General features: G+C 46.8%; 1 protein-coding gene across 6 annotated transcripts in view; it reads left to right on the plus strand.

The window, feature by feature from the left end:
* The window catches only part of TNS2 (tensin 2), a 345,238-nt gene that overhangs the window by 257,716 nt on the left and 71,189 nt on the right, over positions 1 to 16,333 (plus strand). For all 6 annotated transcript variants that reach the window (XM_085600920.1, XM_085600922.1, XM_085600921.1 and 3 more), the window contains 2 exons: positions 3,221 to 3,286; positions 5,941 to 6,057. In XM_085600920.1, coding sequence (XP_085457046.1) covers positions 3,221 to 3,286; positions 5,941 to 6,057 — 183 coding nt within the window. The remainder of the gene's footprint in view (positions 1 to 3,220; positions 3,287 to 5,940; positions 6,058 to 16,333) is intronic.

The following is a 16,333-nucleotide window of genomic DNA, read 5'->3' on the forward strand; positions in this document are numbered from 1 at the left end:
CTACTTCGTAAACCGTGAAGCAGGCAGCGCTACGTACACTCCGTGGGCGAAGCGGAGTACTACCCCCGGGGTTAATTACAATGCATTTTTAGAAACTACATTTACAACGCATTCCATTACATCGCATTATACCATTACAACGCATACCATTACAACGCATACCATTACAACACATACCATTACATTGCATTTAAGGTAAGTGTTGGATAGTGTAGGGGTAAAAATTACTATTCTAACTCCAGTGGGTAAAACAGTAGGGTAAGTGTTGGATAGTGTATGGGTAAAAATGACTGTTCTAACGCCAGTGAGTCCAACAGTAGGGTAAGTGTTGGATAGTGTAGGGGTACTATGCATTGTAATGGTATGCGTTGTAATAACATGTGATGTAATGCATGCGTTGTAGTGACATGCATTGTAATGACATGCGTTGTAGTGACATCCGATGTAATGGCTGCGTTGTAATGACATGCGATGTAAAGGATGTTGCGTTGTAATGACTGCGTTGTATATGGAATTGTGCGATGTAATGACTTCGTTATAAAGGTTGTTTCCCTTCTAACCGATGTCTTGCAGTTTGTATGCAGCTCTTTGATGCTAGTTCATAGCTCACTGTACTCTATTAGGATTGTGACTTATGAACTGCAAGTAGCAGGAGAATCGATCTGACAAAAACAGTTAATCACTAAGCTATCTGCTTAAAAAACAATTCTGTGATCTGCATGGTACACATTCTTTGCCGCAGGCACATTAACCCTCTGCACTTCTTCATGGGGATTTAGAGAGACCTGATCTCTTTCCAGCTGGTGCATTAATTACCAGAGTTACCATGACGTTTTACTGCCTGGAAATTGCTTAGAGCACAGGGTACTCTGAAGCAGGTGCTTTTACCTCCATCGGACATTTTAAAATACAGCGCAACCCCGAGATTGGCGACCGGTGCTACCACACTAAAGCCAGTTCTGGAAGTATACGAGGGAGACAACTGGAAAACAGAACAGAAGCACTCTCGTCGAGTGCTTATACAAAAAGAAAAACGTAGCACCTTAAAAGTGAGCAGTGGAAGGACACAAGTAATGTGTCCATGCTCAAGGGGAGGGACGAGCACAGAATGTCTACACATGCTAACGAATACGAATCAAGCAAATCTGAGTGACAATAAAGCTAACCAATGGTAAGCGCAGGTGGGGTCTAAGCTCACTGTGAGCTAAGAATGCATCTCTCAACAGACAGCGCATGTGCTGTCTAGTAGATGACAATTAAAAAGGAGCGCCAGTGCCCACCTCCGGCAATCACCTGCATGTATTAAGCCCTTACAGTATGTGATGCTCAGACAATCCAGTCACTGACCTTCCTCGACACACTGTATGTGAGTCTGTACTAGACCCATGGAACTTACATACTAGGTTCAGACTAGGGCTAGAGTGTCTTTATTTTGGAACCTAGTATCACTTCTGATATTTCTAAAGACGCCTCTGTCGCACTGGCTCTCTGTTCCTCTTCATGTCTTACCACCCAGGGCATCTAGGAATGGTGTGCGGCATAGTGAGTGCTTTGTGTACAGCACACTGTGATGACATTAGACAGCTTTGTTGCGTTCGCAATTACTAGGCATGTGTCTTCGGCCTACCAGTCCTTGAACATGCTCCCGCTGCATGTAATTTGCAGGCTTGTCTGTAAACTCTGAAGGACTGTTGTGTGTATACATTGCAACTGAAATGCAAGCATGTTTATGTAAAATAATGTATGTGTGTTTTCACTGCAACTGATCTGCAGGACTGTCTGTGTGATCTCAGATGCACAGCATTTTCTGAGGTCTCCTTTAAAGTTGTGTGCGCACTGCCACTGTCCAACTGTCTTTTCTGTGTAAAATAGTGTGTGCTGCAACTGCTCCACTGGCCTGTCTGATATACGTGTGCACCGCAACTGGTATTCAGGCCTCTGTTTGCAAATCTTGCATGAAGATCTGCAAGCTTGCCTGTACTAAAGAGTTGCACACCCTAAAACACTGGTCTGTAGATGAAATGTCACAGGCCTCATGATGGAAGAGGCATGGCACACTTCTGGTTACAGATGGATGAGGCATGACATGCTTGTGGTTACAGATGGATGAGGCATAGCACACTTGTGGTTACAGCTGGAGGAGGCATAGCGCGCTTGTGGTTACAGATGGAGGAGGCATGGCACACTTGTGGTTACAGATGGAGGAGGCATAGCGCGCTCGTGGTTACAGATGGAGGAGGCATGGCACGCTTGTGGTTCAGACAGAGGAGGCACAGTACGCTTGTGGTTACAGATGAATGAGGCATGGCACGCTTGTGGTTACAGATGGAGGAGGCATGGCACGCTTGTGATTACAGACGGAGGAGGCATAGTACGCTTGTGGTTACAGATGGAGGAGGCATGGCACACTTGTGGTTATAGATGGAAGAGGCATGGCACACTTGTGGTTACAGATGGAGGAGGCATGCCACACTTGTGGTTATAGATGGAGGAGGTATGCCACACTTGTGGTTACAGATGGAAGAGGCATGGCACACTTGTGGTTACAGATGGAGGAGGCATGGCACACTTGTGGTTATAGATGGAAGAGGCATGGCACACTTGTGGTTATAGATGGATGAGGCATGGCACACTTCTGGTTACAGATGGAGTAGACATGGCACACTTGTGGTTACAGACAGAGGAGGCATAGTACGCTTGTGCTAACAGATGGAGGAGGCATGGCATACTTGTGGTTACAGATGGAGGAGGCATGGCACACATGTGGTTACAGATGAATGAGGTATGGCACACTTGTGGTTACAGATGGAGGAGGCATGGCAAACTTGTAGTTACAGATGGAGGAGGCATGGCACACTTGTGGTTATAGATGGATGAGGTATGGCACGCTTGTGGTTACAGACTGAGGAGGCATAGCACACTTGTGGTTACAACTGGAGGACGCATGGCATACTTTTGGTTATAGTGGGAGGACGCATAGCACACTTGTGGTTATAGATGAATGAGGCATGGCACACTTCTGGTTACAGAATGAGGATGCATAGCACACTTGTGGTTACAGAAGGATGAGGCATGGCACACTTGTGGTTATAGATGGATGAGGCATGGCACACTTGTGGTTACAGATGTCATGAGCGCTCCTGTTATAGGAAGACTACTTACCCGCTCTTAGTGTCCTCATGTGTCCAGGTCTGCTTATGTGGCTTCTTTCTCTCCTCAGATGACCGCTTCCCATCTGATGCCGCCGTAGAGTTCATCTTCTCCGCTGGACCAGAAAAGATCAAAGGTGAGAAGATTTAAGATTTCTCTTGAGTATCCAACACCCATCAATCAGGTTCAGAATGCAGCACCTCCCCTTCCCTCATCTGCCTCAAAATTCGGCACCCACTAACCCTAACCTAGGAACGTAGCACCCGTCAATCAGAGATTCAGAATACAGAATCCTCCTATCAGTCACAGAGTACATCACCCACCAATCCCAATCTAAGAATAGAGCATCCATCAATCAGAGATTCAGAATACAGAGCCCACCTATCAGCCTCAAAATACACCACCCACCAATCCCAAGCTAAGAATAGAGCATCCATCTATCAGATTTAGAATACAGAACCCACCTATCAGCCACAGAATACATCGCCCACCAATCCCAATCTTAAGAATAAAGCATCCGTCAATCAGAGATTCAGAATACAGAACCCACATATCAGCCACAGAATACATCACCCACAAATTCCAATCCAAGCATAGAGCATCCATCAATCAGAGATTCAGAAAGCAACACCCACCTACAAGTATCCGATGACAACAGCCACCAATTCTAACCTAGGAAAATAGCACACATAAATAGGAGTTTTAGAATGCAGCATCCATCTGATTAGCCTCTGAATACAACATACACCAATCCTAACCGAGGAGTGCATCACCCTTTAATCAGAGATTCAGAATGCAACACCAACCTATCAGTCTCAGCATGTATATCGGCCTCAGAATACATTACCACCAGCCCTAAACTAGGAATACAACACTTATCGATTAGATTCAGAATGCAGCACACCCCATCAGCTTAAGTCTACATTACACACCAGTCCTAACTTAGGAACAAAGTTCACATCAATCAGACATTCAGAATGCAGCACCCACCTATCAGCCTCAAAATAATGCAATACGCCAGTCCTAACTTAGGGGTACAACACCCATTACTCAGACATTCAGAATACAACACTCTCCTGTCAGTCTCAGAATACATCACCTACCAGTCCTAATGTAGGAAAACATCACCTAGCAGATATTCAGAACGCAGTACCCATCTCTCAGCTTCAGAGTACAGGCCCGCAATCCTAACCAAGGAGTACAGCACTCATCAATCAGAGGTTCGGGAATACAGCACCCACCTATCGGCCTCAGAATGCATCACCCACCAACCCTAACCTAAGAGTACAGCCACAGCAATCAGATATTTAGAATATCACAGCCGCCACTCATGGCCTCAGAATCACAGACCAAATCACAGTTTGGAATAACGCACCTACCAAGTCAGAGCCTAGGAATAAAGCACCCACCCGTCCTCGGGCTATCAGAGCAGAATATCCACCAGAACCTCATTATTCAGCATCCATCAATCCAGAGCCTTCATACTGAGCACCCACCATCTTTAATTGGCTCATGATGAGAAGCCCACCAATCATAGCTTATAACAGCTCCACTCTACCCGAATTGATTCTGTGCGCCATCTGTCTCTTCGAACTACGTCTAGTCTGTATGAGCCCCGTGCTAGGGCCTCGGTTCTGCTCTCCTTTCAGAGGCTCTCTTTAAGGACTCATTACTACAGGTAGAGCTCCTCAGATTTCTCACCTGGTTCCTCGGTCCCACTGTGCTGTTTTTTCCTAGATCCCTCCTTGTGAAGATCTCCTTGGTACATCCCCTGAATATCCCCTCTGTACAGCCCCTGAAGATCCTCCCTGTACAGCCCCTGAAGATCCCCCCTGTACTGCCCCTGCAGATCCCCCAGTACAGCCCCTGAAGATCTCCTCTGTACAGCTCCTGAAGATGCCCCCCTGTACAGCCCCTGAAGATCTCCTATGTACAGCCCATGAAGATCTCCCCTGTACAGCCCCTGAAGATCTCCCCTGTACAGCCCCTGAAGATCTCCCCTGTACAGCCCCTGAAGATCCCCACTGTACTGCCCCTGAAGATCCCCCCCTGTACAGCCCCTGAAGATCCCCCCTGTACAAACCCTGCAAATCCCCCCTGTACAGCCCCTGAAGATCTCCTCTGTATAGCCCCTGAAGATCCCCCCTGTACAGCCCCTGATGATCCCCTCTGTACAGCCCCTGAGAATCCCCCCTGTACAGCCCCTGAAGATCTCCCCTGTACAGCCCCTGAAGATCCCCCCTGTACAGCCCCTGAAGATCACCTCTGTACAGCCCCTGAAGATCTCCCCTGTACATCCCCCGAAGATCCTCCCTGTACAGCCCCTGAAGATCTCCTCTGTACAGCCCCTGAAGATCTCCTCTGTACAGCCCCTGAAGATCCTCCCTGTACAGCCCCTGAAGATCTCCTCTGTACAGCCCCTGAAGAGATCCCCTGTGTACAGCCCCTGAAGATCTCCTCTGTACAGCCCCTGAAGATCCCCCCTGTACAGCCCCTGAAGATCTCCCCTGTACAGCCCCTGAAGATCTCCCCTGCACAGCCTCTTATTTCAGCAAATATCAAAGCAAAATGATAGTGTCAACTCTTGTCTCTCTTTACTCCCATCTTGGTCTTTCACCTCTGTAAAAAATCTCTTTGTCAAACTCTCTTTCTGCATGTCCTTTCCACAATCCTACATTTATTGGCCTGTCCTCTTCCCTATTCCCCTCCAGTTTGTCCTCTTTGTACCCTGCACCATCCTTATCTTCCTGATCCCATCCACTTCTAATGCTTGTTCTCCTTCCTGAAAAGGCAGGGAGACCTTCCGCAATGATCCAGACGTGACAGTGGACTACAACATCACAGACCCCCTGATCCGATATGATTCATATGAAAACTTCAACGTTCGCCATGAGGACAGCCTGGAAGGTAAGGTATGAGCACCTGGAGGGGGCAGAGATTTTGAGCCTGACTTTTGCGGGCAAAAGGTAGCAAAAGAGGTCAGTGGGAGAAAGGCATGCCCTAGGATGTCCTGGGTGGTTCAAGGTATGAGTTGGCAGTACTCAAGCCAGTCAAGTGTAGACGGTTACACCTATTTTTAGCTGTTAAAACTGACCTGGATACTTGAAGGGCCTTGTGTAGAATACTGGCTGGCACACATAGTTGGTAATCAGGCAAAGTGTACTACCACGTATTGTTCTTGAGCCTGGCCGATGTAGGAAGCTGGCTTTCTATGTAGTGTACCAAAATGAGGTACACTATGCAGAAAGTCCAAACGACCCTTATTGGTATACAGGGCTTAATTTAATAATCCCATATTCTTTCCTTTGTAGTAGTGTGGGCGAGCAGTTTAGGCTTACCAAAGGGTAGTTAGTATTAAGCATTTGTTGTACACACAGAGTCAATAAATGTGACACACACTCATAAGAAACCCGAGACCAATTTAAAATGATAAAAGATTTTTATATAATTTTTGACTCCAAGCTCATTGGAATCAGGTACGTATTTTAGACGTTAGGGATTTTTACAGGAAAAACAGTAGAAAATCACAACTGTCAGATTTGATGCATGAGCCTCGAATGAGGTAATGGTATCCTATTGGATAAATATTCACTGTATGGGCACTCTTACAGACAATTCTCAGGGTTACTCTTCTGGACTTAAGGTGCTTAGAGACCAAGGCCCAAAGAATCACCAGCAGTTCGGTTTTACCTGCCCTGGTGTGTCCGGGTGCAGAGGTGCTGATTGCGATAGTATCCTCAAACCCTACCAGTTTTGCTGCGTGAATCTTTCTGGATTCACTATGCTGTGCATTATTCCGCCATCTAGTGGTTGGGTTCGAAATTGTAGTATTTCTTCTCTTTTTTTTTTCGTGGCCCAGGTGGGCGTCAACATACCACCATTTGGTGTCCTTCGTGACGTCAACGCGCTTCCTCCGGAAGCTCCCACCTTTGGACGCCATCATCAGATTATTTTTTCCGCCGTTTGGTCTGGATCGTTACCGAAGAGTTCCTGAGTTTTTGGAGAAAGAATCCACGGAAGAGAAGAAAATCGTCGAAAATCACACTTTTCAGCACACCCGACTACAGGTCAGGTAACCGGGATGACGAGGGAGAAGGTTTTCGACCAAGATCTCGACGTTCAACGGAGAATGTGCTCGCAGGGGGCTCCCTGAGCGCCAGAATGGACAAAACTCCTTTCAAGTTTTGCACCAATTGTCACCACAAATATGCCCAGAAGGACCAGCATCCAGTCTGCAACCTCTGCCTGCCTCTCGACCACAACAGCGAGGACTGCAACTCGTGCTCGGCATTCACACCTAAGACCCTCAGAGAAAGAGAGAGGCAGAGAAGGGCGAACCACTCCATGCAGGGGCAGGGGCCACCTCCATCGCTCCGGGACTTGGGCCTCTCCAGTGGAGAGGAGGACAACATCGCCGAAGGTCCAGAGGACTGTACGGTCATCAAGGTCCAAAAGAAGACGTCGAAGGAGGTATGGGAGTCATTGACCCCCAGACACTTGAGCGACACTCGAAAGGGTGAAGTCAAGTCCTCGAGCGACACTCGTAGGAGTGAAGAAAAAGTCCTCGAAGGGAACATTGCCATCGAAACACCCGGAGAAAGTAACAGCACCCAAGGACAAACAGCCCAGCGGATCCTTCGAAAAGGATTCCCAGACGGCGAAAGCCCACAAAAAATCTAGGTCGTTGAAGGATGCCCTCTAAAAGGACACCTCGGCGCCGAGAAAATAAGGGCCAACAACAACTTCGACGACCACGAAGCAAAGCGTGTAAACTCTCGCCGCCGAACGGGCCGCCGAGATGAAAAGGAAGAAGAGGAGGCTCGAGGCCGAAATGGCCAGCATCCGGCAGTGAAGAAAGGACTTCGACAAAAGGATGAGCCAGTACACCATCCCGCCGAAGCCCGCGCTCGAAGTTGAAAGAGACGACGAGGACGCCGAACCACCGAAAACGCCTGAACCGGTCGAGGAACAGGAGGAAGAAGCCCTGTATTATTTTGAGGGAGAAGACGACGAGGATCAGCAGACCTACCGGGACTCGACGTCCACGGAGGCACAAGACTTAGAGTGGCATGACCTTGACACCGAATTGCCGGAAGAAGGATTAGACACAAACCCTTCGAGGCCTTCACCACCAGACGACATAGGGATCTACAATATGGTCGTCCAAAAGGCTGCACAGACATATTGGGGTGAAACTGGAGGAAGAGAAGCCCAAGGCATGTTTCCTCCTGAAAACTCTGCTGCCTCAACAGACTAGGAGCCAGTTCCTGCCCATGCTCCCTAGTGTGCTGGACCAGGGAAGGGATGCTTTTAAAGAACCAGCAGTATGCAAAGCAGTGACTCCTAGAACAGAGAAAAAGTATAAACATTCCTCAAAGGACCCTGCATACATCCAGGGGTCAGTGCCAGCCAATTCCATCATTACAGCAATGGCTAGGAAAAAGGCCAATGTACCCACAAACACCGGGCCACCTCCAGACAAGGAGAGTAGAAGGATGGACCTCGTGGGGAGAAAGATGGAGTGGAGTGTGGCAATTCAATGGCGCATCGCAAACTCCAACGCCCTGATCAACAGGCACGCATACAAGCACTGGGAGGAAGTGGGGCAACTCCTAAAGCATCTACCAGACCAGTACCAACAAAGGGCAGCTCACCTGGTAGAAGAGGGCAAAAACATGGCAAATACATGTTTCAAATCGGCCTTGGATGCTGCGGACAAGTCCAGCAGACAAATGATGATCGGGGTGACCAAGAGAAGACACGCATGGCTTAGAATTTCAGGCTTCAAGCCAGAGGTGCAAAACAACATCCTTAACACACCTTTTAACGGAGAGCAACTGTTTGGCACACCAGTTGACGACAAGTTAACCCAGCTCAAAAAGAACAATGAGACAACAAGGTCCATGGGAGCGATGCAGTTCAGAGGGATGAGAAGGGGTACACCTGTGCGAAGGCCAAGTGGTAGGGGAGGCAACGTGCCTACTACATCGCACCAGACGTTCTATCAGAGCTATCAAGGGAACAACCAAGGCCAGCAGCAGCAGGGACAGCAGCAGCCGAACTGGCAATACCAGCCCCGGGGACAGTCCTTTCGAGGGCGTTCAAACGGTCGAGGGCAGACACGGAGAGGAGGGCAGCAGCCTGCTCCCAAGGGACTTCACAATAAAATGAAAACCCACCCTAGCAACACCTCGGGGTGGGCAGAAAGACATAGAGAAAAACAAAAACCTGACGTTTCACAACAAACAATACCTCCAACACACAACACCAGTAGGAGGCAGAATAAGAGACTTCCTCCAAGAGTGGAGGAAGATCACAACAGACAAATGGATACTGAACATCATATAACACGGATACTGTATAGAGCTAGAAAAACAGCCTTCAAACAGGAAACCAAGAAACAAGGCACACTCAGCAAAGGAACTTTCACTCTTGAGACTAGAAGCGCAGGAACTGCTCAGCAAAGAAGAGATAGAGGTAGTACCGCACAACCAAAGGAACAAGGGGCCTACTCCACTTATTTACTCGTGCCAAAGGTGGACGAAGCACTAAGACCTATCCTAGATCTAAGGTTCTTCAACAAATTCATAAAGACACAAAGATTCAGAATGACTTCCCTACAAGAGGTAATACCACAAATACAACAAGGGGATTACATGGCAACGATAGAATTTAAATGACGCGTACTTACACATCCCCATCAACCACAAGCATGAACGTCTACTAATATTTGTGATCATCCAAACTCACTACCAGTTCACAGTACTGGCATTCGGGCTCAAATCCACACCAAGGGTGTTTACAAAGTCCCTAGCAGCAGTAGCAGCGCACCTACGAAGGCAAGGAATACACGTATATCCCTACCTCGACGACTGGCTCGTAAAGGCAAGTTCGTACAGCCACTGCAAACAACACATACAGCAGGTCGTACAAACACTGAACCAACTGGGTTTCTCAATCCATTGGAAAAAATCGTCAACCGAGCCGGAACAGATCAAGATATTCTTAGGGGCGGAGATCGACACCATACAGGCCAAAGTGTTCCCCAGCAGGAAGAGAACATTGGCAATACTGAAGGAAACACGTCTTTACCGCAAGGGGCAAGTTCTGACCATGAGAACGGTGAGCAAGCTAATGGGAATGATGGCGTCATGCATCCACCTAGTCCAAAATATTCGACTCCACATGAAACCATTCCAGGAATGGATACAGCAGCAATGGTCACAGGCAACAGGGAGTTGGGAAGATCTAGTGGTTGTCACACACGCAGTGCATCAGGAAATAGCGTGGTGGAACGAGGAAAACATATCACAGGGGAAATCATTCACACAACCAACTCCAACAGTAACCATCACAACGGACGCCTCCCAGCTAGGGTGGGGCACTCACATGAAGAAACTCAAGGTAAGGAGACTATGGTCGCAGCAAGATGCAGTCACACATCAACTACCTAGAACTAAAAACTGTGTTCCTAGCCTTAAGAGCCTTTCAGAAGCAGCTGTACGGAAACAGGGTGTTGATCCAAACGGGCAACACAACTACCATGTTCTACATCAAAAAGCAAAGTGGAACACAATCAGTAACACTATCAGGGCTGGCACAGGAAATATGGACATTGGCCATTCCTCTAAGGATAGACCTACTTAGCAATACATCTCCCAAGGAAGGACAATGTGGAAGCGGACCAACTCAGCAGGCAGACGTCAGCATCCCACGAATGGGAGATTAACCAACAAGAAATACAAAAAGTATTCCAGAAATGGGGGACACCGCAAATAGACCTATTTGTAACACACCAAAATGCAAAATGCCAACACTTTGCATCCACACAACCAGAACATCGGTCACATGGGAATGCACTATGGATAAAGTGGTCAAAGAGATTTGCATACTCTTTTCCCCCGAAACCACTGATACACAGGGTACTGAGCAAATGCAGAATCAGCAACATGTCGCTAATACTAATAGCGCCTCAGTGGGCAGCCCAGTCCTGGTTCTCACAAATAGTGGAGATGGCGCAAGCACCAGTACACAGATTCCCAAGAAGAAGGGACCTGTTAAGAATACAGAATGGAAGGGTGCTGCACCCAGAGCCAGAGATCCTCAGCCTAGCTGCATGGCTCCTGAAGACCTAGAATTTGCACACCTCAAACTACCGGCAAGCACAATGGCAGTGCTCAGGGAGGCAAGAAGACCTACCATAAGAAAGTGCTACGTAGCAAAGTGGAAAAGATTCTCCAAATGGTGCATTAGGGAGAAACTGCAAGGGAAAATCACAAGGGAATCAACAGTACTAAAATACTTAACGTATCTATTACAAAGTAAACTAAGCTACACATCCCTAAGGGTGCACTTAGCGGCGATAGTGGCTTACACAAGAGGAGAAACGGGGAAAAGTTTCTTCACCTCCCAAGTAGTAGAAAGATTTCTAGAAGGAGCAAAGAGAATCGCACCTCCAAACAGAAAGCCGGCACCGGCATGGAACCTCAACTGGGTGCTAACGCAATTGATGAAGGCACCATTTGAGCCTATTCACAATGCTACACTGCACATGCTCACGCTAAAGACAGCCTTCTTAGTGGCTATCACATCACTACTAAGAGTAAGTGAATTGCAAGTGCTCACACTTCAAGAGCCCTACCTGCAAATACACAATGATAGGATTGTAATGAGAACAGACCCACACTTCATGCCAAAGGTGGTGTCACGGTTCCACATCAATCAGACAATCCAAATACCTAGTTTTTTCCAAAAACTAGCCAAAAGCACAGAAAGGGCGCTACACACACTGGACGCCAGGAGGGCGGTAATGCACCATACAGAAAGGACAAAGGAGTGCAGAAAGACAAAGGAGTTCTTTGTTTCCTTTGCCAGCAGTTTTTTGGGACGACCAGTTACCAAAAATACCATTGCACGGTGGATTGCACAAACCATACAACTCTGCCACAAACAAGCAGGACAACTGTTACAAGGAGCAGCTCATGCCCACTCAACAAGGAAGAAAGGAGCTACTAGCTAACACACCAATTCAAGACATTTGCCAAGCTGCAACATGATCTTCAGTGCACACGTTCACTAAGCACTACTGTGTAGATATCCAAATGAACAAGGAAGCGCAAGTGGGACAGAAGGTTCTACAAAACATATTCAGTAACCAGAGATCATCTTCCACCCAGCCACCACAATAAGGACAAACCGCTACAAAGTCTATGCACAGCATAGTGAATCCAGAAAGATTCACGCTGCAAAACGCATAGTTTCTTACCTGTCGTTGTAGTTTTGCAGCTTGAAAACTTTCTGGATTCACTAGCGAACCCAACCTCCTCCGCCAGAAAGATGAGACAGGAGGAAAGGGATTAAAACTGGAGAAAGACTTACAAGATTAGAGGAGAAACAGAGTAACACAAGACAAGAAAAAAGAATCCGAAGATGGCGACCAAAGGTGGGAGCTTCCGGAGGAAGCGCGCCGACGTCACGAAGGACACCAAATGGTGGTATTGTAGAAGTGGACCTCAGCTAGGCCTACCAGTGCAAGGGGTTCGCCCTTCTCTGCACAGAGTCCTCAAACCAATAGGAAGAAGTTGGCACAGAAACTGGAATATAAAATACAAAGTTTAATAAACCTCATGAGGTGGAACTACATTCACACAGCACCCTTTGGTATTGAATGAAGTAGCACACCGAACAGAAGGAGCATGGTCCTTTTATACCCACACAGGGGCTCAAAAAGAAGGCGGTACAAGTACAGAAGAAGGTTTTATGCACATATAAGGTCGTATAGAAATGCACAGTCGACAAGTAGGAGGAGTTAACAGTTTGCCAATGCTAGTAAACACATCCCGACAGTTACATACTACTAACAGCCGAAAGGACAGCTGAAAACTCAACTGGCATGTACGAAGGTGGAAGATGCTAAATATAGTTCGTTTCTAGGCAGATTACAAGAGCAGTCAGCACTGAGGGAGGACAGAGCACATGGTGAGCACGTGGCAGCACATGGCAAACAAAATGGCTGCCAGAAATACAAAATGGATTCCACAAAATGGACAAGATAGCCTCTAAATACAAGATGGATTCCGCTAATGCTAATCCAATCGCTGCCAATTTACAACAGACGACCCTTTTAGCATTAGCTGAAAACATTTGTTCCTCTGGGGTAATCTAAATATGCATCCCGTACATCTATTAGCATTATTTCGGCCACCTCTTTATTCAACATTTGTTGGGCCTTTGTTTCTGCAACATTCCTTTTGACAGGTATACAGACAGAGATGCAAATGGAGCAAAGCATTGGACCACATTGGATACATACACAGCATGTAAAAAGTATTGTAATCATTACACACAGGATAGTCAGTAGCTTCTAGCCCCAAGCAGAAACATGAGTCCAAAACCATCCAGCAAAAGTCCAAGTACCAGTCTCTGGATGAATTTCTGCAGCAATTTTATGCAGTTTTGATATTGTGTCATATACTGAAGGTGAGTGATCCGGTATGAATACGCAACAGGTGCTACCGATGATGCGACGTGCACCACCTCGATCAGCCACAACCACATCTAGAACCATTCGGTTCTGGAGAGCTACAATCCTTGCAATTTGCAGCTCCTCCGTAATGTTCCCAAGTGCCATAACTGTCTGATTGGGAACAGCTTCCACAACTCTAATCAATCGTCTTATTTTCCTACTGTTTAATGCAGCACCCACAAAGAAGAACAAACCTAAATTAAAATCGACATATTGTTGCAGAGTGGTATCAGTTTGGTCTACTTCGTCAGCACTTATTGTCCTTTTCTATCTATTTCTAGAGATATCGTCGAATAATTTAAGGTCCCGGTGGTAGGATGCAGGTGCCAGAAACACAGGGGGCAATAGAAAGGACACATAGCACACACCTGATCATCCAGCAGGTAGTTGATAATATCCTTGGCTACCACAGATAAAGTAGGTATTATGTAAGGCTATAAAACTACTGTTATTTACACCTTCAATAGTCAGAATTACAGCACATTCGCTTTTCCCCACTGGAATTCTCCCAATACTGCTTATACATAGATCTGCTTTAGCTCTAGTAACAGAAATCACAAATTGTTCATTACTGGTAAAAGTTCTCATATTTGTGAAAACATATGGTGTTGAAATATTGTCCGGTTGATACTCTTCCCATTCCCATTTGGTCCCTTTGGCTTGAGGATAACCATCTTTATCTTGGTAGCATACTTTATTAAGGCGAAAAAGAAGCCCGCCTACTGTACGTCTTCCAGATGCAAACAAAAGCGCATACCAAGCTTGACAAGAACCATTATGAGAAAAGGGAAGAGGAATAAAAGGTGTTCCTCCATTCTTTTGATGTGCAGGTATCATCCCACTCACCCAACAGTTGGTAGTATTTGTGGCATTATGACTATGATGCAACATCTGGATAAAGGTATTATTTAAGTAGGATTGTCGATGCTTCTGCTCATGGTAGGGAAGTGTAAATTAGTGGTGTTCAACTGATACTGGAGTAGTGGCGATCAAAAGCTCTCGAGCAGGAGCCACTTTCTCAAAGAACCAGGTTATTACTGCTACAGCCACCATAGCAACAACAAACCCTATAGCACAAATGATCTTTCTCTTAGCAACAGTTGATCTCATTGTGGACATGATCAGCTTGTCTTTGAAAACAATCGTTGGAGCTCTTATCCCTGGGAAGCCGTTGGTTTCTTCACCGAGGGTCAAGACGGGTGTCGCTACACTATACAGGACTGATCCCCCCCCTTGCCACATCGGCATTCCGTTTCACTAACCCAGGGCGGTTGCTCAACCAGTCTATTTCGACGATGCAGGCTCTTTCCGTTGTCTCAGTTGGTATTGGGATACTCCAGGAATCGTGTGGTCTGGGAAGATTTCCTCAGGTGATATGGCTTGGCCTTTCTCTGTATCCAGGATGTCCCGATGGTCGATCAAGGCAGCAGGATCCACCAAGGTAGACGGCACTTTCTTGCAGTGGGTGGAGTGCACCGAGTTCCTCCTGTTCGTCACTCGGACCGCAGTTCTCGTTGAAAGGAGCACCTGCTCTGGGCCGCGCCACCTCGGTTCCAAGCTGCTCGACCTCTGGAATGATCGGATCATCACCTGGTCTCCAGGTCGAAGTCCATGGCCTTCACCTGCAGACCTATCAGGAAGAGCTTCTCGAACCTGTTGATGAATAGAAATCAAACTGTCAGTCAATTGTGATAGGTAGTCACTCATCAATAGACATGGTACATCATGTATGGGACGTGGTTTAGGAATTCCCCAAATGTTCATAGGCCTTCCAAACACCACCCCATATGGTGTAAGACCAGATCGCGAATGTGGCAGTGATCTAATGGACAACAGTGCCAAAGGTAATGCGTCTGGCCAATTCAAGGATGTGGAAGCCAGTATTTTCGCCAGTTTCAATTGAAGAGTGGCGTTATACCTTTCCACTAGCCATGCTGATTGTGGATGGAAAGCAGCATGAAATTTCTGCTTTATCCCTAATCCCTTCAGGACATATTCGACAACTTGCCCAATAAAATGGGGTCCATTATCACACCATAAATGTTTACAATCACCAAATCTAGGGAAGAATTCCTTCAAAAGTACCTTTGCTGTAGTGAGAGCTGTATTGTCCTTCGTAGGGTATGCCTCTATCCATTTACTGAAGACACATATCACTACCAACACATACTTTAAGTTGTTACAGCACTCAAGCTGGATGTAATCCATTTGCAAAACTTCAAAAGGTGCGGTTGGCGTAGCAAACCCTCCTGTAGGAGTTCGTGTCCCTTTACCAGGATTATGCTGAAGACAAATCAGACAAGACTGCACCATCTTTTTAGCTGTGCTGGCAATTTCTGGATGCTCCCAAACTTGCATGAGCAATTTCGTTATCGAGGAGGCTCCAACATGTGCCGGCCCATGTGCCATATGAATCATAGGTTGTAAATAGGCTGTTGGCAATCTCCACTTGCTCATCTCTTTATTCCTCCAACAGCCCTCATCGTCCAATGTTCCCTCCTTAGACCATTGCTCAATTTCTTCTGCAGAAGCAGATCTCTGCATATCTAGCACTTCCTGTCTGGTATCATGCCAGCGTTCAGCCTGTGACTTCACTACGTATATAGACGTGGTGCTTCGCTGCATGGCAGTTTCACGGACTGTTTGGTCTGCAAAAGC

This window comes from Triturus cristatus, chromosome 4_2 (genome assembly GCF_964204655.1).
Source record: "Triturus cristatus chromosome 4_2, aTriCri1.1, whole genome shotgun sequence".
NCBI lineage: Eukaryota > Metazoa > Chordata > Amphibia > Caudata > Salamandridae > Triturus > Triturus cristatus.